We start from the raw sequence: 24,075 nt of genomic DNA, 5'->3' as shown, positions 1-24,075 counted from the left end.
TCCCCTATTATTATCACTGCTATCGATTTATTTACCATTATATAATATATTTGCATTTTTTGCCTGGATTCTGTCTCGAAAGCCTTTGGAAAGCAGATGGGTATACATTATAAGTAAGTAAATAGAATACCGTTCATTGTTTACTCAGCATTTGAATGAACACTGGATCTCCCAAGAAAGCCTATTTGATCTCAAACTCTCTATTTGTCAAACTGCTCTTTTGGGAGTTCTTCGGTTTATTAGAGAAAGAAAAACTACGGGAAAATAAAGGAAAAGAAATTAAGAAAAAGAAAGGGAAAATCTCCCAGTCATTCCAACTTTGGCTAACATATATATGTGCAGTTACTGCCTTACTTGACTTTCAACATTTATAAACTTGCAAACATCAGGTTCTGAAGTTAATGAGGATCATCTTAAAATCTCCTTAAATCCAAACACAACTGCACAAATCAAACCAAGATGGGAATAAAAAGAGTTTTATTACCACTGAAGTCTTTCTGAGACTCAGCCGGTCAGTTCTTGTCCTAAAATAGGCCTCATCAAATGAAGAGTGGCTTCCTTTCAGTTTCTCTGAGAGGTTCCGGTACAGGCGTTTGGCAGCATTGGGAGACGAAGGGGCGCTATGTTTTTTTGACTGAGAAAGATGTAAATTTTGCATTTGTTGGGTCATTTTCACACGACAATTCCTAGGAGGAGAAAAATCAAATGTTATAATAATTTACATAGTGTAATTATAAGTTGACAAAGAATTTTATCATCTCCATTAACCATCTGGAATCTTAATAAAAATATTATAGCTGGAAGGGAACTTAGAGATCATCAGATCCAGCTTTTTCACCTTACAGATGAGAAAGCTGCAGCCCCGGGAAGGGAAACAGCTTGTTTATGGCCATACAGCTAATTGGTGACAAGAATGAAATGACAACATCCATTTACTATATAAATATACATTCACATACAAACATATGTATGATTTGAGCCTCTACTCAAAATCTTTTGATCTCTGTCCCACTGGGAGGTAGTATCTGAATTCTATAACCCAGGGTGTCTGTTCAATTCTTCTTGGCTTTATATAATTGGAATTTTGCTACTTATACTTTACACGCTATTTTCTGTTGGGTGTATAAGAGAGTGTAGTTTTTTCCTGAAGATCTTCTTCTTTCAAGGTGTTAAACTGTGCCTGTTATCTGAGATTCATTGAAGTACTCTAGTGTCCAGACTTTTGGGGAATTTGTACTCATGTACCCATAGGCTCAAAAAACTAAGATCACGGCATCCAATACCATCACTTCTTAGCAAATTGATGGGGAACAAATGTAAACAGCAGGGCTTCCCTGGTGGTTCAGAGGTTAAAGCGTCCACCTGGAAAGCAGGAGACCCGGGTTCAATCCCTGGGTCAGGAAGATCCCCTGAAGAAGGAAATGGCAACCCACTCCAGTACTCTTGCCTGGAGAATCCCATGGAGGGAGGAGCCTGGTAGGCTACAGTCCATGGGGTCTCAAAGACACGGACACAACTGAGTGACTTCATTTTCTTTTTTTTTCAAATGCAAACAGTGGTAGATTTTATTTTGGGGGGCTCCAAAATCACTGCGGATGGTGACTGCAGCCATAAAATTAAAAGATGCTTGCTCCTTGGAAGAAAAGCTATGACAAACCTAGACAACATATTAAGAAGCAGAGACATCATTTTGTTGACAAACGTCCATCTAGTCAAATTTATGTTTTTTTTTTTTTCAGTTGTCATGCATGGATGTGAGCATTGGGCTATAAAGAAGGCTGAGAAGTGATGCTTTTGAATTGTGGTGCTAGAGAAGACTTGAGAGTCCCTTGGACTGCAAGGAGATCAAACCAGTCACTCCTAAAGATAATCAACCTTGAATATTCATTGGAAGGATTGTTGCTGAAGTTGAAGCTACAATACTTTGGCCACCTGATGTGAAGAGCTGACTCACTGGAGAAGACACTGATGCTGAGAAAAGAGGGCAGGAGGAGAAGGGGACGACAGAGGATGAGATGGTTGGATGGCATCACTGACATGAATTTGAGCAAACTCCAGGAGATAGTGAAGGACAGGGATGCCTGGCATGATGCAGTCCATGGGGTCACAAAGAGTCAGACACAACTTAGTGATTGAACAACACCCATAGGCTCATGCCTGGTCACCCCAGATACTCCAGATAGTGTCCACCAGGACACTTACTGCTGACATTCTCCAAGTAGTATTAGACTATTATTCCACAAATCTCTAAACAGATCCTCACCAACATCATCAGTTTAGTTCAGTTCAGTTGCTCAGTCGTGTCCGACTCTTTGTGACCCCATGAATCGCAGCACACCAGGCCTCCCTGTCCATCACGAACTCCCAGAGTTCACCCAAACTCCTGTCCATCGAGACGGTGATGCCATCCAGCCATTTTATCCACTGTTGTCCCCTTCTCCTCCTGCCCCTAATCCGTCCCACCATCAGGGTCTTTTCCAATGAGTCAACTCTTCTCATGAGGTGGCCAAAATATTGGAGTTTCAACTTCAACATCAGTCCTTCCAATGAACACCCAGGACTGATCTCCTTTAGAATGGATTAAAATGGACTGGTTGGATCTACTTGCAGTCCAAGGGACTCAAGAGTCTTCACCAATACCACAGTTCAAAAGCATCAGTTCTTCGGTGCTCAGCTTTCTTCACAGTCCAACTCTCACATCCATACATGACCTCTGGAAAAACCACAGCCTTGATTAGATGGACCTTTGTTGGCAAAGTAATGTCTCTGCTTTTGAATATGCTATCTAGGTTGGTCATAAATTTCCCTCCAAGGAGTAAGCGTCTTTTAATTTCATGGCTGCAGTCACCATCTGCAGTGATTTTGGAGCCCCCCCCAAAATAAAGTCTGACACTGTTTCCATCTATTTGCCATGAAGTGATGGGACCAGATGCCATGATCTTCGTTTTCTGAATGTTGAGTTTTAAGCCAACTGTTTCACTCTCCTCTTTCACTTTCATCAAGAAGCTTTTTAGTTCTTCACTTTCTGCCACAAGGGTGGTGTCATCTGCATATCTGAGGTTATTGATATTTCCCCTGTCAATCTTGATTCCAGCTTTTGCTTCATCCAGCCCAGCGTTTCTCATGATGTACTCTGCATAAAAGTTAAATAAGCAGGATGGCAATATACAGCCTTGACGTACTCCTTTTCCTATGTGGAACCAGTCTGTTGTTCCATGTCCAGTTCTAACTGTTGCTTCCTGACCTGCATACAGGTTTCTCAAGAGGCAGATCAGATGGTCTGGTATTCCCATCTCTTTTAGAATTTTCCACAGTTTATTGTGATCCACACAGTTAAAGTCTTTGGCATAGTCAAGAAAGCAGAAATAGATGTTTTTCTGGAATTCTCTTGCTTTTTCAATGATCCAGCAGATGTTGACAATTTGATCTCTGGTTCCTCTGCCTTTTCTAAAACCAGCTTGAACATCAGGAAGTTCATGGCTCACGTATTGCTGAAGCCTGGCTTGGAGAATTTTGAGCATTACTTTACTAGCATGTGAGATAAGTGCAATTGTGCAGTAGTTTGAGCATTCTTTGGCATTGCCTTTCTTTGGGATTGGAATGAAAACTGACCTTTTCCAGTCCTGTGGCCACTGCTGAGTTTTTCAAATTTGCTGGCATATTGAGCGCAGCACTTTCACAGCATCATCTTTTAGGATTTGAAAGAGCTCCACTGGAATTCCATCACTTCCACTAGCTTTGTTCGTAGTGATGCTTTCTAAGGCCCACTTGACTTCGCATTCCAGGATGTCTGGCTCTAGATGAGTGATCACACCATTGTGATTATCTGGGTCATGAAGATCTTTTTTGTACAGTTCTTCTGTGTATTCTTGCCACCTCTTCTTAATATCTTCTGCTTCTGTTAGGTCCATACCATTTCTGTCCTTTATTGAGCCCATCTTTGCATGAAATGTTCCCTTGGTATCTCTAATTTTCTTGAAGAGATCTCTGGTCTTTCCCATTCATTGTTTCCCTCTATTTCTTTGCATTGATCGCTGAGGAAGGCTTTCTTATCTCTTCTCGCTATTCTTTGGAACTCTGCATTCAAATGCTTATATCTTTCCCTTTCTCCTTTGCTTTTCGCTTCTCTTCTTTTCACAGCTATTTGTAAAGCCTCCTCAGACAGCCAATTTGCTTTTTTGCATTTCTTTCTCTTGGGGATGGTCTTGATCCTTGTCTCCTGTACAATGTCATGAACCTCCATCCATAGTTCATCAGGCACTCTGTGTATCAGATCTAGTCCCTTAAATCTATTTCTCACTTCCACTGCATAATCATAAAGGATTTGATTTAGGTCGTACCTGAATGGTCTAGTGGTTTCCCCTACTTTCTTCAATTTAAGAAGAAATGTTCACCAACATCATACCTGATGTTGATTTCCAGGAGGTCAGCCACGGCTTTCAAAAGCCATCCACCATTATGTAGGTATTGCTATTGAAATACAAATGCTGCCTAGGCTATGGTTACCTAGCATATATGTACTGGGTGAACAAAGGCAAGAATGGAATAAGTGGCTAAGGCAGTTAGTTATGTGCAGAGTGTCTCTATCCCGGTGTAACCTCTGGTGCATTGCACCAAGGTCTCTGGAACATGCTGCTGCCTTCCCACCACCTGCCCTCAAATTTCTAATAGTGTCTTCCATTTGTACTGCTGCCATTTAGCTGTGACCTGGACATCTCCAGTTTTTGACTTTTTTTAGCCTTATAGACTTTGAAATAATATCATGGAAAATCTTTTTTATTGATCAAACTCTTCATAGGATAGAGTTCAACGATTCTCCAGTTCCTACAGGTATAACCTACATTCTTCAGCCTGACAAACAAGTGCTTGCCGCTCCAGCTTCATCTGATACTGTACTTCTGCTTTTTATGTTGCGGTCTTTTCTGACCGCCCTAGAAGTTTCCTAAACAGTTCAAACTCCTTCCTGCCTCTGTGTCCTTGTATGCACTGCTTTGTATGTATTAAAATTCCATCTGTGCCTTCATCCCCTGGGAAAACAATTGCCGATCCTTAAAGCGGAGGCTCTAGTAGTTTCTGACACCTCCAGGCAAATTTGTGTATTTCTTTACTCATTCACTCAGTATGTGCCTGTTATAGTAAATATTTTATCCCATCACAACTGTTTGTTTGGCATTCTTTCTCCCAGCTAGTCTATATGTTTCACGAGAACAAAGACTGCCAAGTATTAATTTTTATCTCCCCAGAACTTAAAAGGAGCCTGTCTCAGGGTAAAAGAAATATAACACAAACTGATGAAAGTGAAAGAAGAGAGTGAAAACATTGGCTTAAAACTCAGCATTCAAAAGACAAAGATCGTGGCATCCTGTCCCATCACGTCATGACAAATAGATGGGGAAACAATGGAAACAGTGACAGGCTTTATTTTCTTGGGCTCCAAAAATCACTGCAGATGGTATCTGTAGCCGTAAAATTAAAAGAGGCTTGCTTCTTGGAAGAAAAGTTATGACTGACCTAGACAGCACATTAAAAAGCAGAGACATTACTTTGCTGACAAATGTCCATACAGTCAAAGCTATGGTTTTTCCAGTAGTCATGTATGGATGTGAGAGATGGACTATAAAGAAAGCTGAGCACCGAAAAATTGATGCTTTTAAACTGTGGTGTTGGACAAGACTCTTGAGAGTCCCCTGGGCTGCAAGGAGATCAAACTAGTCAATACTAAAGGAAATCAGTCCTGAATATTCATTGGAAGGACTGATGCTGAAGCTGAAGCTCCAATACTTTGGCCACCTGATGTGAAGAACTGACTCCTTGGAAAAGACCCTGATGTTGGGAAAGATTGAAGGTGGGAGGAGAAGGGGACGACAGAGGATGAGATGGTTGGATGGCATCACTGACTTGATGGACATGAGTTTGAGCCAGCTCCTGGATATGGTGAAGGACAGGGAGACCTGGTGTGCTGCAGTCCATGGGGCTGCAAAGAGTCAGACATGACTGAGCGACTGAACTGAACTGAAGATGTGAATTTTCCTCTTCTACATACTGACTATGTGATATTGAGTCAGTTGTTTTAATGTGTCTGAATCTCATTTTTCTCATTTATAAAATAGGGACAATAACAACAACGATGTACTATGGTTGTGAGGACTTGACAAAATAATGAATATAAAGAGCTTAGAATATAAGAAGACTCCTGGCAGCTATCATTTTTGTTGTAGAATATATTCAGTAGATACTTTAGAGAAAATAAATGCACATATGAGAATCTATTATATATTATATAGTAAGGGTCTACCCAGAAAGCTTATTTCTGCTCATGCCTCTGAATTGGGTTCCATTTCCACTAGCACCAACTAACCTTGACTTATTTTCAATTTAACGAGTGGAGATCCCTCTTCATTACATTGTTGAACGTCTTTAGGCACCTATTAAATCTTGCTTGTAATTTTCTTCCACACAAAGACTTCTTAGTGCCTACTGAGGAGACTAGACCTATTTGATATTAATAGTCTTCATCAGGCCCGATCCAGTCTTAGCTATATGGCCATATTTACATTTAGAAGGAGGATGCAAAGCATTGTCTGTAGTAATGTATGTACCTGGGGGTGCATTTTCATTCATCTTCAATAATCTTTAAATTTACACAAAAGCAGAAATGGAAAGGGCAGGTGATATGGCATCTTTCTCCTTCTGTCCACAAATCTTTTACCTATAATTCAATAGCAACTATAGCGTTTCCTCTATGTCTTACCATTCTCACGGAAATTCCAGATTTCTGATGTGCAAGCTGGCTCACATGGGGACTGTCTTATTTATTTCTGCCTCCACCTGCCCCTAGTCACTTCCTTCGGTGTTATTGCCCCAGCTCGAGCCACCGGTCTTGTCCACATCATTATCATTCCCCAAACGAGCGTGCATTCTTTAGTATCTCTCACAGTGCCCAGGAGTCCAGTAAATAAATCCTTGTCAATTGATGAGATTCTAGTGACTTGCCCTCTAACTGATGACACCTACCCACATGGCCTCTTTTGCTTTGGCTCACCTCCCATCTGTTCCCTTCACTCAGAAAAGACTGGCTTCTCTTTCTTTGACTTCCTTCTCGTACCATCCCAGCTGTCCCTTCCTTCCAGGCCATCCTTTAGCATGTTTCCATGTTTCTAGATTTCACCATTTCATCATTATATTTTCTTTTTCTCCTTTATACATAGAATTTTGTCTGATGAGAGATACTTAGAAGGACAACATTCTATTATCTGTTCTCATAAACATGTACACCACCACCGACCGCCCCCCCCCCCCCAACTAAATGTGCTCTTAAATTTTCACCATGGAAAGGGGCAAGCATTTGAGAAGCAGAGTAACTTTGGCTCTGGAATTTGGCAGAGCCAAGCTTGAACCATGATATTGTTATCTGTAATTGATGCAACTTTGGGCACTTTAACAAAATTCTCTGAGCTAGTCTAATTATATATAAAATGATTTATTACAGGTTGTGAAGATTAAATAAATTCACAACAGAAAGGTTAGCATCCTGTTTGGTGCTTAATACTCACTCAATGCTAAGTCACTTCAGTTGTGTCCGACTCTGTGCGACCCCATAGATGGCAGCCCACCAGGCTCCTCCGTCCCTGGGATTCTCCAAGCAAGAACACTGGAGTGGGCTGCCATTTCCTTCTCCAATGTATGAAAGTGAAAAGTGAAAGGGAAGTCACTCAGTCGTGTCCGACTCTTGGCAACCCCATGGACTGCAGCCTACCAGGCTCCTCAGTCCATGGGATTTTCCAGGCAAGAGTGCTGGAGTGGGGTGCCATCGCCTTCTCCAACTCACTCAGTAAATAGCAGCAATTATTAAAGTTACTTCAAGTCTTTTTCCCAAGGTAGAAACACCAAAGTACACTGTAATAATTTAGTTTTCTTTGTTTTAAACATTGTTTTGAAATCTGATTTTATGTATTTATTATACTACTTAGCCTTTATTGTGATAAAATACATTTAGATATTTTAATCCGTATGTTTATGGTAACTTGTGGTAAAACAGAAATAGTAAGTAGAGCTTCAAACTATTAGGAGGAAGGGGGAATGAAAATAAGTCTAAAAATACTTGAAAAATAAAAAGAAATAAAATTAGAAAATATAATAAATGAAATACAAAACGAAGTAGGGTTAAGACTGAATATATTAGTGAGCACAATACATTCAAATGGTTTACTTTTCCTAATAAAAGATAAAATTCTCCAACTGAGATTTTAAAATTGCCATTTACAAGTGGTATACCTAATTAAACATTTTACAGAGATATTAAAACAAAAGAAAAGTATGACAGTGGGAATGCCAAAATCAGGACTTCTGAAGATCCTCTTCTTAGCAAAAATTGTCCGAATTAATTTTTCAAAACCCAGGAAATTAACCAAAATTTTGCAGCAATGCAGGAACTGTTTATTCAAGAAAAGTAACTGAATTTGCTAAAAATAGTGAGCTTTGCAGCATTTTTAAACATGCTTCACTCCCATCAACTCCGCGGTAGCCTTAGACACTAAACAGTAGTCTGGTAGCCAATGGACAGTGCAGAATGGTGATAGAGATAAAACCTGTCTTGAGAGAATTGCCATTTTTTGACATGTCTGGTGGTTCCCTGAAAGAATTCACTCACGAGGCTTTTTAAAATTTGATCTAACTCAGAGCTCACCAAGTGCAAACAACCTTTTCCTCTGGGGCATGTGTTTGAAAACAAACACCAGCGGTGGCTTAATATTATAGCTGTCTGAGGTGGTGGATAAGAGTGGTAACAAACAGTAGATAACCAGAAACTTAAAATGTTGGAGAATTAGATATCCAAAGAAGACTTTGAAGAGTTCTGATCCATTCCTGGGGATCCAGCAGATCACATGCATTCCCAGATGAGAGAGGATTCTCGTAAAACACCTGAGAAGGTCCTAAGCTCTCATCTCTGTCTGAGTTTGAGGTCTGTGCCAGCAGGATGTGAAGGCTATGTGCTGTGTGTGTGCCTAACTGCTCAGTCATGTCTGACTCTTTACGACCCCGTGGACTGTAGCCCACCAGACTCCTTTGTCCATGAAATTTTCTGGGTTGCATTTCTTACTCCAGGGGATCTTCCTCACCCAGGGATTAAACTCACATCTCTTGCATCTTGTGCACTGAGGTAGATTCTTTACCACTGTGCCAGGTGAGAATGAAGGCTACCACAGAGTTATCAACTGCCTGATGAGTATTGAAGGCGTGCCTCAACATACACATAGAGCCACTCTGCCAAGATTGATTCTAGCTCTTTAATGAAATTTTTATTTGATCATTAGCTGACCACTTTTTCTTGGGCTCCAAAATCACTGCAGATGGTGACTGCAGTCATGAAATTAAAAGATGCTTGCTCCTTGGAAGAAAAGCTATGACAGACCTAGACAGCATATTAAAAAGCAGAGACATTACTTTACCAGCAAAGATCCATATAGTCAAAGCTATGGTTTTTCTAGTAGCCATGTACGGATGTGAGAGTTGGACCATAAAGAAGGTTGAGCACTGAAGAATTGATGCTTTTGAAATGTGGTGTTGGAGATGACTCTTGAGAGTCCCTTGGACTGCACAGAGATCAAACCAGTCAATCCTAAAGGAAATCAATCCTGAATATTCATTGGAAGGACTGATGCTGAAGCTCCAATAATTTGGTCACCTGATGTGTGGAGCCAATTCATTAGAAAAGACCCTGATGCTGGGAAAGACTGAAGGTGGGAAGAGAAGGGGACAGCAGAAGATGAGATGGTTGGATAGCATGACCGGCTCCGTGGACATGAGCTGAGCAAGCTCCAGAAGATGGTGAAGGACTGGGAAGCCTTGCATTCTGCACTTCATGGGATCATAAAGAATTGGACATGACTGAGGGACTGAACAACAAAGTTAGCCAAACAAAAACTTCAGTGGCCACATATGATGAAAATACAGACTTTACAGATTTAGCTCAGGACTTTACAAGTTCAGTTAGGGGACAATCTGATTTCTAGAGTTGCCACATTATATTGTTTAACATGCCTAGTTTTCAACAGAAAAAGGTATAAAATATACCATAGCTATTTTCCATTCGCAGGAAATAAAGCAATACATTAATATTGCCCTTGAAGAAGTCTAAATGTTGGGCTTGTTAGACAAAGACTTAAACTGGATATCTTAAATATGTTCAAGGAACTAAAGGAATTCATGTCTAAAGAAATAAAGGAAATCAAGAGAATGGATGTCTCACCATATAAAAAATATTAATTTATTAAGCAAAGCCAGAACCAAACAGAAATTCTGGAGTTGAAAGGTGCAATAATTGGGACTTCACTGGTGATCCAGTGGTGAAGAATCCACCTGCCAATACAGAGACACACATTTGACCCCTGATTTGGGAAGATTCCACAAGACGGGACGATAAGCCTATGTGCTACAACTACTGAGCCCAAGTACTGCACCTGCTGAAGCTCACATGCCTAGAATTTGTGCTCCCCAACGAGGGGAGCCGCTGCAATGAGAAGCTCATGCCCCACAATGAAGAGTAGACCCCACTCTCTCACTGTAACTAGAGAAAGCCTGTGTGTAGGAGTGGAGCCAAAAATAAACAAATAAACACAACAGCATCAAAACCCCATAATACCAACAAACAGAAAAGCACAATAACTGAAATAAAAAACTGACTAGAGGGACTCAACATCAGATTTGAAAAGGCAGAATAAAGAATCAGCCAACTCAAAGATAGGTCAATTGAAATCAGTTTTAGGAGCAAAAAGGAAAAAATAATGAAGAAAAACTGTTTTGGAGATCTTTGTGACAACATCAAGTATACCAAGATACGTTTAATAGGAATTTCAGAAGGAGAAAGAATATTGAAAAAATAATGGCCAAAAGCTTCCGCAAACTGATGAAAAACTCACAGCCAAGAATTTAGTGAACACCAAGTTGGATAGAGTTAGAGAATCATACCTAGACACATCATAATTAAACTGTCAAAAGTTAAAGACAAAGAGAAAATCTTGAAAACAAGCAAGAAATAACTCCTTATGTATAAGGGATCATCAAAATGAATTATAGCTGACTTTTCATCAGAAAATCAGAGAGGCCAGAGGGATGTGGTTTTAAGCACAGTATCGAAAGTAAGGGCTTTGATGTAAGTCTGATCTAATTTCAGGTTTTGGCTTTTCATCTTATTAACTGGATGATATTTAGCAGAATATTTGCTTCAACTTCCTCATTGTAACAGTATTACCATCTCAATTTTAATGGTCATGTTTAAAGGGGTATTAAAGTTTTAAGTGAAGTAACACATACCAATTGTTTAACAGAGTGCTTGAAATAAATAGATGTTCCATAAATATTTTCTGAATATATATTTATTTTAGGTCCACTGTTCCCATGCAATTACTGGTCTGCTTTTTAATACTGTAGATTTGGTTCCATTTTCCAGAATTTCATAAAAATGGAAGGAATCGTTATCATTCCCTCTTTTTTTTTTTTAACTTTGATTCTTTTTTATTTTGAGGGCCAATTTTTTAATGGTAGGGTTTCTTTTCTAATTTTAATTTTTAATGGAAGTATAGTTGATTTACAGTGTCATGTTAGTTTCTAATGTACAGCAAAGTGATTCAGTTAAATATAAGATTATATATTTTCTTTATTCAGAATAGTTTCTATTATAGGTTATTACAAGATAATGAATAGAGTTCCCTGTGCTATACAATCGGTCCTTGTTATTTATCTATTTTATCTACACGTGAGTCCCCTGCATATGAATGAGTTACGTTCTAAGAGCACGTTTGTTAATCCAATTTGTTGGTAAGTCTAACAAAGTTAGGTACCCAGCTAACACAATCAGCTGTATAGTACTGTACTGTAATAGGGTTATAATACCTTTCACACAAACATATTTAAAAAAAAAACAAACGCGAAAAATAAAACACTATAAATCTTACAGTACAGTACCTGGAAAAGTATAGTAGAACAGTGCAAAAGATGGCATCCAGGGGCTGGCAGTGAGTGACCAGGCAAGAAGAGTTACAGCCTGAAGAAGGAAGAGGGGGTGGAGACTGTAGAGGTGACGGATTGCCAGCCAAAGGAGACGGAGGGCAAGCTGCAGCTTCACTCACTCTTGTTCCTGATGGCACAGGTTCTGGTTCTTTGTTGGATTCTTTTCTATATACACGCTTGAGAAAACAACCCAGTGATGTTTGGCAGTAGCTTTTTTTTTTTTTTTTCTTATCATAGGTGACATGGTAGCACTGGATTGCATTCCAAGTAGCTGCTGCAACTTTCATGGACTGTTCTATATTCAGGTCCTATGCCACAAACCCCAACACTGCTCCTCAAACAGAGAAAATCCCCTTGCCATTTCCTGCACTGTGACTCTCTTCAGTTACTTCCTCCTCTTGTTTCTCTTTGTCCTTTCTCTGCGCCTTCAATTCCATCAGGTCTTCCTTACTGAAGTCCTCATGTTGCTTAGCAAAGAGTTCAATGAAGCTGTTCTCTTGCAGGTTTAACTTGAAATAAAGATACTGTAGCAAGTATCTTTTAATTTCATGGCTGCAGTCATCATCCATGGTGATTTTGGAGCCCACCCCAGGCAAATAAAATCTGTCATTGTTTCCACTTTTCCCCCATATATTTGCCATGAAGTGATGAAACTGGGTGCCATGATCTGAGGTTTTTGAGTGCTGAGCTTTAAGCCAGCTTTTTCACTCTCCTCTTTCACTTTCATCAAGAAGCTCTTTAGTTCCTCTTCATTTTATGCCATTAGAGTGGTATCATATATATATCTGAAGTTGTTGATATTTCTCCTGCCAATCTTTATTCCAGCTTGTGTTTCACCCATCCTGGCACTTCGCATGATTATACTCTGCATATAAGTTAAATAAGCAGGGTGACAATATACAGTCTTGATGTACTCATTTTCCAATTTTGAACCAGTCCTTTTTTCCATGTCCAGTTCCAATGGTTGCTTCTTGATCTGCATACAGGTTTCGTAGGAGACAGGTAAGGTGTTCTGGTGTTCCCATCTTTTTAAGAATTGTCCACAATTTGTTGTGATCACAGTAAAAGAGTTTAGCAAAGTCAATGAAACAGAAGTAGATTTTTTTTTCCCCTGGAATTCTATTGCTTTCTTTACGGTCCAGTAGGTGTTGGGAATTTGAACTCTGGTTCCTCTGCCTTTCCTAAATTCAGCTTGTACATCAGGAAGTTCCCACTTCAGGTACCGTTGAAGACTAACTTGAAGGATTTTGAGCATTACTTGCTAGCATCTGAAATGAGCACACTTGTATGGTAGTTTGAACATTCTTTGGCATTGCCTTTCTTTGGGATTGGAATGAAAACTGAACTTTTCCAGTCCTGTGGCCATTGCTGAGTTTTCCAAGTTTGCTGGCATATTGAGCGCAGCACTTTCACAGCATCATCTTTTAGGATTTGAAAGAGCTCAGCTGGAATTCCATCACCTCCACTAGCTTTGTTCATAGTAAAGCTTCCGAGGGCCCACTTGACTTCACATTCCAGGATGTCTGGCTCTAGGTGAGTGACCACACCATTATGGTTATCTGGGTCATGAGAACTTTTTTGTATAGTTCCGTGTATTCTTATCACATGTTCTTAACTTCTTCTGCTTCTGTTAGGTCCTTGCTGTTTCTGTCCTTTACCGTGCCCGTCTTTGCCTGAAATATTCCCTTCATGTCTTCAATTTTCTTGAAGAGATCTCTAGTCTTTCCTATTCCATTGTTTTCCTCTATTTCTTTGCACAGTTCACTTGAGAAAGTCTTCTTATTTCTCCTTGCCATTCTCTGGAACTCTGCATTCAGTTGGGTATATCTTTTCCTTTCTCCATTGCCTGTTCCTTCTTTTTTTTTTTTAAATTTTTATTTTTACTTTATTTAACTTTACAATACTGTATTGGTTTTGCCATACATTGACATGAATCCACCACGGGTATACACGTGTTCCCAGACATGAACCCCCCTCTTTATTCAGCTATTTGTAAGGCCTACTCAAATAACCACTTTGCCTTCTTGCATTTCTTTTTCTTTGGGATGATTTTGGTCACTGTAGAGTATTAAGAACCCCCATCCATAGTTCTTTAGCACTCTGTCTACTAGATCTAATTCTATTTGTCGCCTTCACTATAGAATTATAAGGGATTTGATTTAGGTCATATTTGAATGGTCTAGTAGTTTTCCCTACTTTCTTCCATTTAAGCCTGAATTATGCAATAAAGAGCTCATGATCTGAGCCACAGTCAGCTCCAGGTCTTGTTTTTGATGACTGTATAGACCTTCACCTGATGTGAAGAGCTGAATTCTTAGAAAAGACCTTGATGCTGGGAAAGATTGAAGGTAGGAGGAGAAGGGGATGACAGGGGATGAGATGGCTGGATGGCATCACTGACTCAATGTACATGAGTTTGTGCAAGCTATGGGAGATAGGGAAGGATGGGGAAGCCTGGTGTGCTACAGTCCATGGGATCACAAAGAGTTGGGCATGTCTGAGTGACTGAATGATACAAACCTTCTCCACCTTTGGCTGCAGAGAATATAATCAATCTGATTTCAGTATGGACCATCTGGGGATGTCCATGTGTAGAGTCATCTCTTCTGTTGGAAGAGGTGTTTGCTATGGCCTGTGCATTCTCTTGGCAAAATTCATTTTATATTGTTTAATTTTGTACTCTGAGGTCAAACTTGCTTGTTACTCCAGGTATCTCCTGACTTCATACTTTTGCATTCCAATCACCTATGATGAAAAGGACATTTTTTTTTTTTGGTGTCCATTCTAGAAGGTCTTGAGGTTCTTCCTAGAACCATTTGGTTTCTTTGGCATTGGTGGTTGGGTCATAGACTTGGGTTACTGTGATGCTGTACGATTTGCCTTGGAAATGAACTGAAATCATTCTGTCATTTTTGAGATTGCACCCAACTCATGTCTTTTGGACTCTTTTGTTGGCTATAAGGACTACTCTATTTCTTTGAAGGGATTCTTGCCCACAGTAGTAGATATAATGGTCATCTGTATTAAATTCACCCATTTCCATCCATTTTAGTTCACTGTTTCCTAAAATATTGATGTTCACTCTTGTCATTTTCTGCTTGACCACGTCCAATTTACCTTGATTTGTGGTCTAACACTCCAGATCCCTATGCAATATTGCTCTTTACAGCCCTGGACTTTACTTTCACTACCAGACACATCCACAACTGGATTTAGCAGTATACAAAGAGCATAATATCATGATCAATCATGGTTTATTGCAGGAAAGCAAGTTAGTATAGCATTCAGCATAATTTATTGCACTAACAGAATAAAGGGGAAAAGCCATATGGTCATCTTTATAGATGTACCATATAGATGTCAAATAGCATTTGACAATGTCAATATCCATTTATAAATTTTTAAAAAATTAGGAATATAAGGGAAATTCTTCTACCTGATAAAGAGAATCTACAAAAACCTATAGGTAACACTATGTTTAATAATTAAAAACCAACTCCTTCTTTCCAGGATCAGAAAGAATGCAAGACTGTCCATTCTTACCTTTTCTGTTTTACTAGACATCCTTGCCAGTGAAGTAAGATAAGAAAAATAAAGGCATATAGATTGGAAAGAAACAAGGAAGACAGTCTTCATTTGCAGATGACATAAAACCTCTGTAGAACAATCTAATAAATATACAAAAATCTACTTAGAACTAAATACCACAAAATATATGCAAAACTACAGTTAAAACTACACGACATTAATGTGTGAATTAAAGAAGACCTAAATAAATAAAGATAGACCTTCTTCAAGATCAGATCAGAAGAATTAGTATTGTTAAGCTGCTAGTTCTTCCAAACTGAGCTATAGGTTCAATGCACTTGCAATCAAATTCTAGCAGTCCGTTTTTCTTTCTAGAAATTGACAAGCTTTATGAAAATGGAAAGAATCTAAAATAGTCAAAACAACACTGAAAAGAGAACAAAGTGGCTTACACAACCTTATTTCAAGACTTATAAAGCTACAATAATCAAGATATGGTACTGTTGTAAGGATTGCTGTATATATAAAGACAATGGCATAAGGATAGACATATAGGTGACTGAAGCAGCAGAGAGAGCCCAGAAATTGCCTGAATGTATATGGTCAGTTGGTTTTTCACAAAGGGTCAAGATGATTCAATAGAGAAAAATTATTTTTTCAATATTCTTTTGAAACAATGGGTGATGGCACAATGGGATATACATACGCAAAAAAGAACCGTAACTCCCACTCCATATCATATATACAAATTAACTTGAAATAGATCATAGACCTAACTTTGAAAGCTAAAACCAAAACTTCAAGAAGGAAACATAAGAGAAAATCTTTGTGAACTTGAATAAGATAGTGATTTCTTAGAGGAGATCCAAAATGCACAAACCATAAAATCAAGTGATAAATTGGACTTAACGAAAATTAAAGACTTCTGCTCTTTGACATATTGTGGCCTGGATCTGTGAAGAGCCACGCTGTAAGGCAAGACTGACGGTAGCCTGGACAATCCACGTCCAAAATGGCAAGAATAACCTATGGAGAGTGGAGTCTGTTCAGATTTATTCCAAAACTACCTGTTTCCGGGCCTTTGGCCGCTTGCTCAGAGAGCTATGGCCGCTGCTGTTGACCCGTCTCTTAACGCCCCCAGCTGTCACAAGTGAAGGGCGGGTCCATCATGCTTCTTGTGACAGTAGCTTCAACAGCTCTGGCCCAACTAGACCCACGGAGGGAGGCTCCAGCCTCCATCATGGCTACAGTGAAGGACTGGGTAACATCCAGATATGGGAAAGCTGGATCGTGAGAGACAGGAGACCGGGAGTATCCAGCAGATAGTTCCCCTCTCCAGCCCTTCCCTATGGACTGTTTTGAAGGCTTCTTGGAAGCAGTCACATGCAGACAAACAGCCATATGTGTTCTCTTGTTATGTTTTGGTTAGTTCAGCTACAAACCACCTGTATTTGTTTCCCCTCATTCTTTGGCTCATTTTCTTTTATTCCTTTAAGTTTGATGCCCTGAGGTTGCATCTGTTAGTACCAAATAGAATATTTGCAATTGACTTTGCCTCAGGCTTTGTTTTCATAGGCTAAGACAAAATATAACAATCCTATGAGAAATCATAGGACCGTTATGACTTCCCCGGTGGCTCAGATGGTAAAGCATCTGCCTACAATGTGGGAGACCCGGGATCCATCCCTGGGTCAGGAAGACACCCTGGAGAAGGCAATGGCACCCCACTCCAGTACTCTTGCCTGGAAAATCCCATGGACGGAGGAACCTGGTGGGCTAGAGTCCATGGGTCACAAAGAGCTGGACACGACTGAGTGAGTTCACTTTCACTTTCATGAGGAAATCAACACTGCTAATACATCATCATTTTAAAAACAAGAAAACTGAGGCCCAGGGAGGTGAGGTACTTTGTCCAAGATCCTATAGCTAGTAAATGGAGGAAGTAGAATTAGAACTCTGACTCTAAACCTTCTGCTCTTAGCAACTCTGCTATTATTCTGGTCTGGCTGCCTATCAGCTTCTTGCTAGACCTTGATTCTGAAGACAAGATCTTGTCCTCATTATGAGTTCTGGCATGTCCAGAGTCCCTGTCTCATAGGCACTTGGTTGCGGAACTTTCTTGTTTTATTTGTACTGTTAAAAATGAACTGAGCCAGTTTGAATGAGGAGCGGTGGTAAAATAGAGCATATTAGAAACAGGAATTCTAGCCATTTCTGACAGCTGGGTAGACAGATACATTTAGTGAAGGGAACATTTCTTTTTTTTTTTTTTTTCATCTTTTTTTTTTCTTTTTTATTTTTTAAATTTTAAAATCTTTAATTCTTACATGCATTCCCAAACATGAACCCCCCTCCCACCTCCCTCCCCATAACATCTTTCTGGGTCATCCCCATGCACCAGCCCCAAGCATGCTGCATCCTGCGTCAGACATAGACTGGCGATTCAATTCACATGATAGTATACATGTTAGAATGTCATTCTCCCAAATCATCCCACCCTCTCCCTCTCCCTCTGAGTCCAAAAGTCCGTTATACACATCTGTGTCTCTTTCCCTGTCTTGCATACAGGGTCGTCATTGCCATCTTCCTAAATTCCATATATATGTGTTAGTATACTGTATTGGTGTTTTTCTTTCTGGCTTACTTCACTCTGTATAATCGGCTCCAGTTTCATCCATCTCATCAGAACTGATTCAAATGAATTCTTTTTAACTGCTGAGTAATACTCCATTGTGTATATGTACCACAGCTTGCTTATCCATTCATCTGCTGATGGACATCTAGGTTGTTTCCATGTCCTGGCTATTATAAACAGTGCTGCGATGAACATTGGGGTACATGTGTCTCTTTCAATTCTGGTTTCCTCGGTGTGTATGCCCAGAAGTGGGATTGCTGGGTCATAAGGTAGTTTCTGACTGGGACAAGATTGCTCTTCAGGCTGTGAGGTGAACTAGGGACCTTTAGACTCCAACCGGCCTGTCACTAGACAGGAAAGTATGACCCCTTCCCCCATTCTCTACTGCTTAACATGACGAGTATGTCTTCAGTTGCTAACGTGTGGCCAATTCTATTACACTGACGGTATATAACAGGGTGCAATCATCCTTTTCAGTTCCTGTGCATTTTTAAAAAAAAATAATATATTCAGTTATTCAGTGATAAGTTTTTAAAAGTCAGCTGTGACTTCACAGCTAGAAGACTGATTTTTGAAGTTTGAAAGTATATTTATGAGGTAGAAAGTGAAAAGACCATTAATAGTGGTTCTATAGGTTAATAGATCCTCATGGATAATCTGCTTTGTAACCTATGTATCCTATGTTAGACGCTTATTCAGAGGTGAATGGGCAGGGTCCTAATAGGGTAACCAATTGGCTTGGCTTGCCTGGGACTGAGTGGTTTCCCTGGTTGCAGGACGTATACTGCTAAAATCGGATAAGTCCTGGGCAATTTGAAACAAGTGATTAACCTACCGTTACCCCAAGGGGCTCATAGGCTAAAAATGCAGGCAGTTATACAAGTGTATGCAGCTATGCAATAGTGTGATATGTGAAATATGTAACAATAATATGTTTTACTTTCATGGCACTTTCTCTGAGACAGTCACTGTTTAGAATACTAATTTATGTATCAGTTCATCGAATCCCACAACAGCCCTGTGAAATAAGGACTATTATCATCCTCACTCGACATAGAAATTGAGGCACTGCTAAGGCACAGATCTAGGTTTTAAACCCAGGAAATAAAGGTCTATATCTGATAAATTAATGTCTAGACACTGGTCTCAAATGTCTAAGGCCAAGAAGTAGCAAAAGGAATAAGTGATTAACTTTGTGGGTGAGAGAAGGTGGTGATGGGAGAAGGGGGTGTGGGGAAAGGGGTGAGAGAAGGTGGTGCCTGAGCAGGAATGTAGGAAGGAAAGAAAAAGGCATTCTTGGCAGGCTGGGTCAAGCTAGGACATGGATTTGTGAACCATCACGGTGTTGCTGGTAGATCAGTGTCTATAGGAGATCTGACCGGAGTTTTCTGGGCTCTGACATGTTCAGTGGTACATTTCAACCACCATTCCAGGGCCTTGAGAAAGAAGCCTGGAGAAGTCATAGGGCTGGGTGATCAAGGACTTCACAGTTCAGTTCAGTTCAGTTCAGTCGCTCAGTCATGTCCAACTCTTTGAGACCCAATGAATTACAGCACGCAAGGCCTCCCTGTCCATCACCAACTCCCGGAGTTCACTCGGACTCACATCCATCGAGTCAGTGATGCCATCCAGCCATCTCATCCTCTGTCGTCCCCTTCACCTCCTGCCCCCAATCCCTCCCAGCATCAGAGTCTTTTCCAATGAGTCAACTCTTCGCATGAGGGGGCCAAAGTACTGGAGTTTCAGCTTTAGCATCATTCCTTCCAAAGAAACTCCAGGGTTGATCTCCTTCAGAATGGACTGGTTGGATCTCCTTGCAGTCCAAGGGACTCCCAAGAGTCTTCTCCAACACCACAGTTCAAAAGCATCAATTCTTCAGTGCTCAGCCTTCTTCACAGTCCAACTCTCACATCCATACATGACCACACGAAAAACCATAGCCTTGACTAGACGGAGCTTAGTCGGCAAAGTAATGTCTCTGCTTTTGAATATGCTATCTAGGTTGGTCATAACTTTCCTTCCAAGGAGTAAGCGTCTTTTAATTTCATGGCTGCAATCACCATCTGCAATGATTTTGGAGCCCAGAAAAATAAAGTCTGACACTGTTTCCACTGTTTCCCCATCTATTTCCCATGAAGTGATGGGACCGGATGCCATGATCTTCATTTCTGAATGCTGAGTTTAAGCCAACTTTTTCACTCTCCTCTTTCACTTTCATCAGGAGGCTTTTTAGTTCCTCTTCACTTTCTGCCATAAGGGCGGTGTCATCTGCATCTCTGAGGTTATTGATATTTCTCCCAGCAATCTTGATTCCAGCTTGTGCTTCTTCCAGTCCAGCATTTCTCATGATGTACTCTGCATAGAAGTTAAATAAGCAGGGTGACAATATACAGCCTTGACGTACTCCTTTTCCTATTTGGAACCAGTCTGTTGTTCCATGTCCAGTTCTAACTGTTGCTTCCTGACCTGCATACAGATTTCTCAAGAGGTAGGTCAGGTGGTCTGGTATTCCCATCTCTCTCGGAATTTTCCACAGTTTATTGTGATCCACACAGTCAAAGGCTTTGGCATAGTCAATAAAGCAGAAATAGATGTTTTCCTGGAACTCTCTTGCTTTTTCAGTGATCCAGCAGATGTTGGCAATTTGATCCCTGGTTCCTCTGCCTTTTCTAAAACCAGCTTGAACATCAGGGTGTTCATGGTTCACGTATTGCTGAAGCCTGGCTTGGAGAATTTTGAGCATTACTTTACTAGCGTGTGAGATGAGTGCAATTGTTTGGTAGTTTCAACATTCTTTGGCATTGCCTTTCTTTGGGATTGGAATGAAAACTGACCTTTTCCAGTCCTGTGGCCACTGTTGAGTTTTCCAAATTTGCTGGCATATTGAGTGCAGCACTTTCACAACATCATCTTTTAGGACTTGAAAGAGCTCCACTGGAATTCCATCACCTCCACTAGCTTTATTCATAGTGATGCTTTCTAAGGCCCACTTGACTTCACATTCCAGGATGTCTGGCTCTAGATGAGTGATCACACCATCGTGATTATCTGGGTTGTGAAGATCTTTTTGTACAGTTCTTCTGTGTATTCTTGCCACCTCTTCTTAATATGTTCTGCTTCTGTTAGGTCCAGACCATTTCTGTCCTTTATCGAGCCCATCTTTACATGAAATGTTCCCTTGGTATCTCTAATTTTCTTGAAGAGATCTCTAGTCCTTCCCATTTTGTTGTTTTCCTCTATTTCTTTGCATTGATTTCTGAAGAAGGCTTTCTTATCTCTTCTTGCTATTCTTTGGAACTCTGCATTCAGATGCTTACATCTTTCCTATTCTCCTTGGCCTTTCGCTTCTCTTCTTTTCACAGCTATTTGTAAGGCCTCCCCAGACAGCCATTTTACTTTTTTCCATTTCTGACAGATTGTGGTCCATTGGAGAAGGAAATGGCAAACCACTTCAATATTCTTGCCTTGAGAACCCCATGAACAGTATGAAAAGGCAAAATGATAGGATACTAAATGAGGAACTCCCCAGGTCAGTAGGTGTCCAATATGCTACTGGAAATCAGTGGAGAAATAACTCCAGAAAGAAAGATGGGATGGAGCCAAAGCAATAACAATACCCACCTGTGGATGTGACTGGTGATAGAAACAAAGTCCGATGCTGTAAAGAGCAATATTGCATAGGAACCTGGAATGTCAGGTCCATGAATCAAGGCACATTGGAAGTGGTCAAACGAGATGGCAAGAGTGAACGTCGACATTCTAGGAATCAGCGAATTAAAATGGCCTGGAATGGGTGAATTTAACTCAGATGACCATTATGTCTACTACTCTGGGCAGGAATCCCTCAGAAGAAATGGAGTAGCCTTGATGGTCAGCAAAAGAGTCTGAAATGCAGTACTTGGATGCAGTCTCAAAAACGACAGAATTTCTGTTCGTCTCCAAGGCAAACCATTAATATCACTGTAATCCAAGTATATGCCCCAACCAGTAATGCTGAAGAAGCTGAAGCTGAACGGTTCTATGAAGACCTACAAGACCCTGTAGAACTAACACCCCCAAAAGGTGTCCTTTTCATTAAAGGGGACTGGAATGCAAAGCAGGAAGTCAAGAAACACCTGGAGTAACAGGCAAATTTGGCTTTGGAATGCAGAATGAAGCAGGGCAAAGACTAATAGAGTTTTGCCAAGAAAATGCACTGGTCATAGCAAACACCCTCTTCCAACAACACAAGAGAAGACTCTACACATGGACATCACCAGATGGTCAACACCGAAATCAGATTGATTATATTCTTTGCAGCCAAAGAGGGAGAAGCTCTACATAGTCAGCAAAAACAAGACCGGGAGCTGACTGTGGCTCAGATCATGAACTCCTTATTGCCAAAGTCAGACTTAAATTGAAGAAAGTAGGGGAAACTGCTAGACCATTTCGGTATGACCTAAATCAAATCCCTTATGATTACACAGTGGGAGTGAGAAATAGATTTAAGGGCCTAGATCTGGTAGATAGAGTGCCTGATGAACTATGGAATGAGGTTTGTGACATTGTACAGGAGACAGGGATGAAGACCATCCCCATGGAAAAGGACTTCACCTGTCACGCTAAGGAGCACAGATTTCAACCTGTTCACCATAGGGATCACTAGAGGATTTTAAGACAAAGCTGATGCTTGCACTTTTACAGAATTACTCTGGAGGCATCTAGAAGGGGAGAGGGTGGTACAGGACTAGTGGCAAGTGAAAACCAAGGTCTTGAAGAAGCCCCTGTGGGAGCTGGTGACTTCAACTACAGTGTGTGGCAGAAGAGATGGAGAGGGCTGGGCAGGTTAAAAATGTGAAGAAGATAGAATGAACCAAGCATGGTTAGTGATTGGATGGAAAGGCCAAGGAATTAGGAAACTGACTTCTATGTTCTCTGCTTGGCTAGCTAGGTATATAGGCCTTCCACCAATAATTAAAAAAAAAAAAAAAAGAACACAGGAGGAAAAGTGGATTTAAAGAAGAAAGAAGGCGAGTCCAGCTTTTCACAGTGTGACTCTCAAGGGCCTAGAGGAAGTCTAGATGATATTGTCTAATCCAAGCATTCCGGTAAAAAGTGAGGCAGCTTGTCCTAAAGGCTACTTAGTTTTCTGATCAAGAGTGAAATAATAATTATGAAGGAACCTCTTGGAGACAGGTATAAAATAGATAGAAAGCAATAGAATTAATATAATATTAATGTAGCATTCTTTGGTTTCCCCTGAGGTACAAAATATTTAATACATTCATTTAATACATTTAACACATACATTTAAAAATTTAATACATTGATTTATGGTAAGATATCAGTGACTGGGCCTTCCCAGGTGGAGCTAGTGGTAAAGAACACAGCTGCCAGCGCAGGAGATATTAGAGATGCAGGTTTGACCCTGGGTTGGGAAGATCCCCTGGAGGAGGGCATGACAACCCACTCCAGTATTCTTGCCTGGAGAATCCCCATGAACAGAGAAGCCTGTCGGGCTACAGTCCATGGGGTTGCAAAGAGTTGGAGACAACTGAAGGGATTTCATATGTACACGTGGATCAGTGGCTTAACTTATTATCTGTCCTTAGAAAGAGGAGAGTGAAAAAGTTGGCTTAAAGCTCAACATTCAGAAAACGAAGATCATGGCATCTGGTCCTATCACTTCGTGGGAAATAGATGGGGAAACAGTGGAAACAGTGGTTGACTTTATTTTTTGGGGTCCAAAATCACTGCAGATGGTGATTGCAGCCATGAAATTAAAAGACATTTCCTCCTTGGAAGGAAAGTTATGACCAACCTAGATAGCATATTGAAAAGCAGAGACATTACTTTGCCAACAGAGGTCCGTCTAGTCAAGGCTATGGTTTTTCCTGTGGTCATGTATGGGTGTGAGAGTTGGA

At 40.4% G+C, this 24,075-nt stretch overlaps 1 protein-coding gene across 1 annotated transcript in view; it reads right to left on the bottom strand.

Annotated features, from left to right (window-relative positions):
- ANKFN1 (ankyrin repeat and fibronectin type III domain containing 1) overlaps positions 1 to 24,075 on the bottom strand; it is a 393,710-nt gene that overhangs the window by 177,940 nt on the left and 191,695 nt on the right. The window contains exon 4 of the mRNA XM_060395103.1: positions 485 to 686. Coding sequence (XP_060251086.1) covers positions 485 to 686 — 202 coding nt within the window. The remainder of the gene's footprint in view (positions 1 to 484; positions 687 to 24,075) is intronic.

This window comes from Ovis aries, chromosome 11, assembly GCF_016772045.2.
Source record: "Ovis aries strain OAR_USU_Benz2616 breed Rambouillet chromosome 11, ARS-UI_Ramb_v3.0, whole genome shotgun sequence".
NCBI lineage: Eukaryota > Metazoa > Chordata > Mammalia > Artiodactyla > Bovidae > Ovis > Ovis aries.
This window is presented reverse-complemented; position numbering and strand designations above follow the sequence as displayed.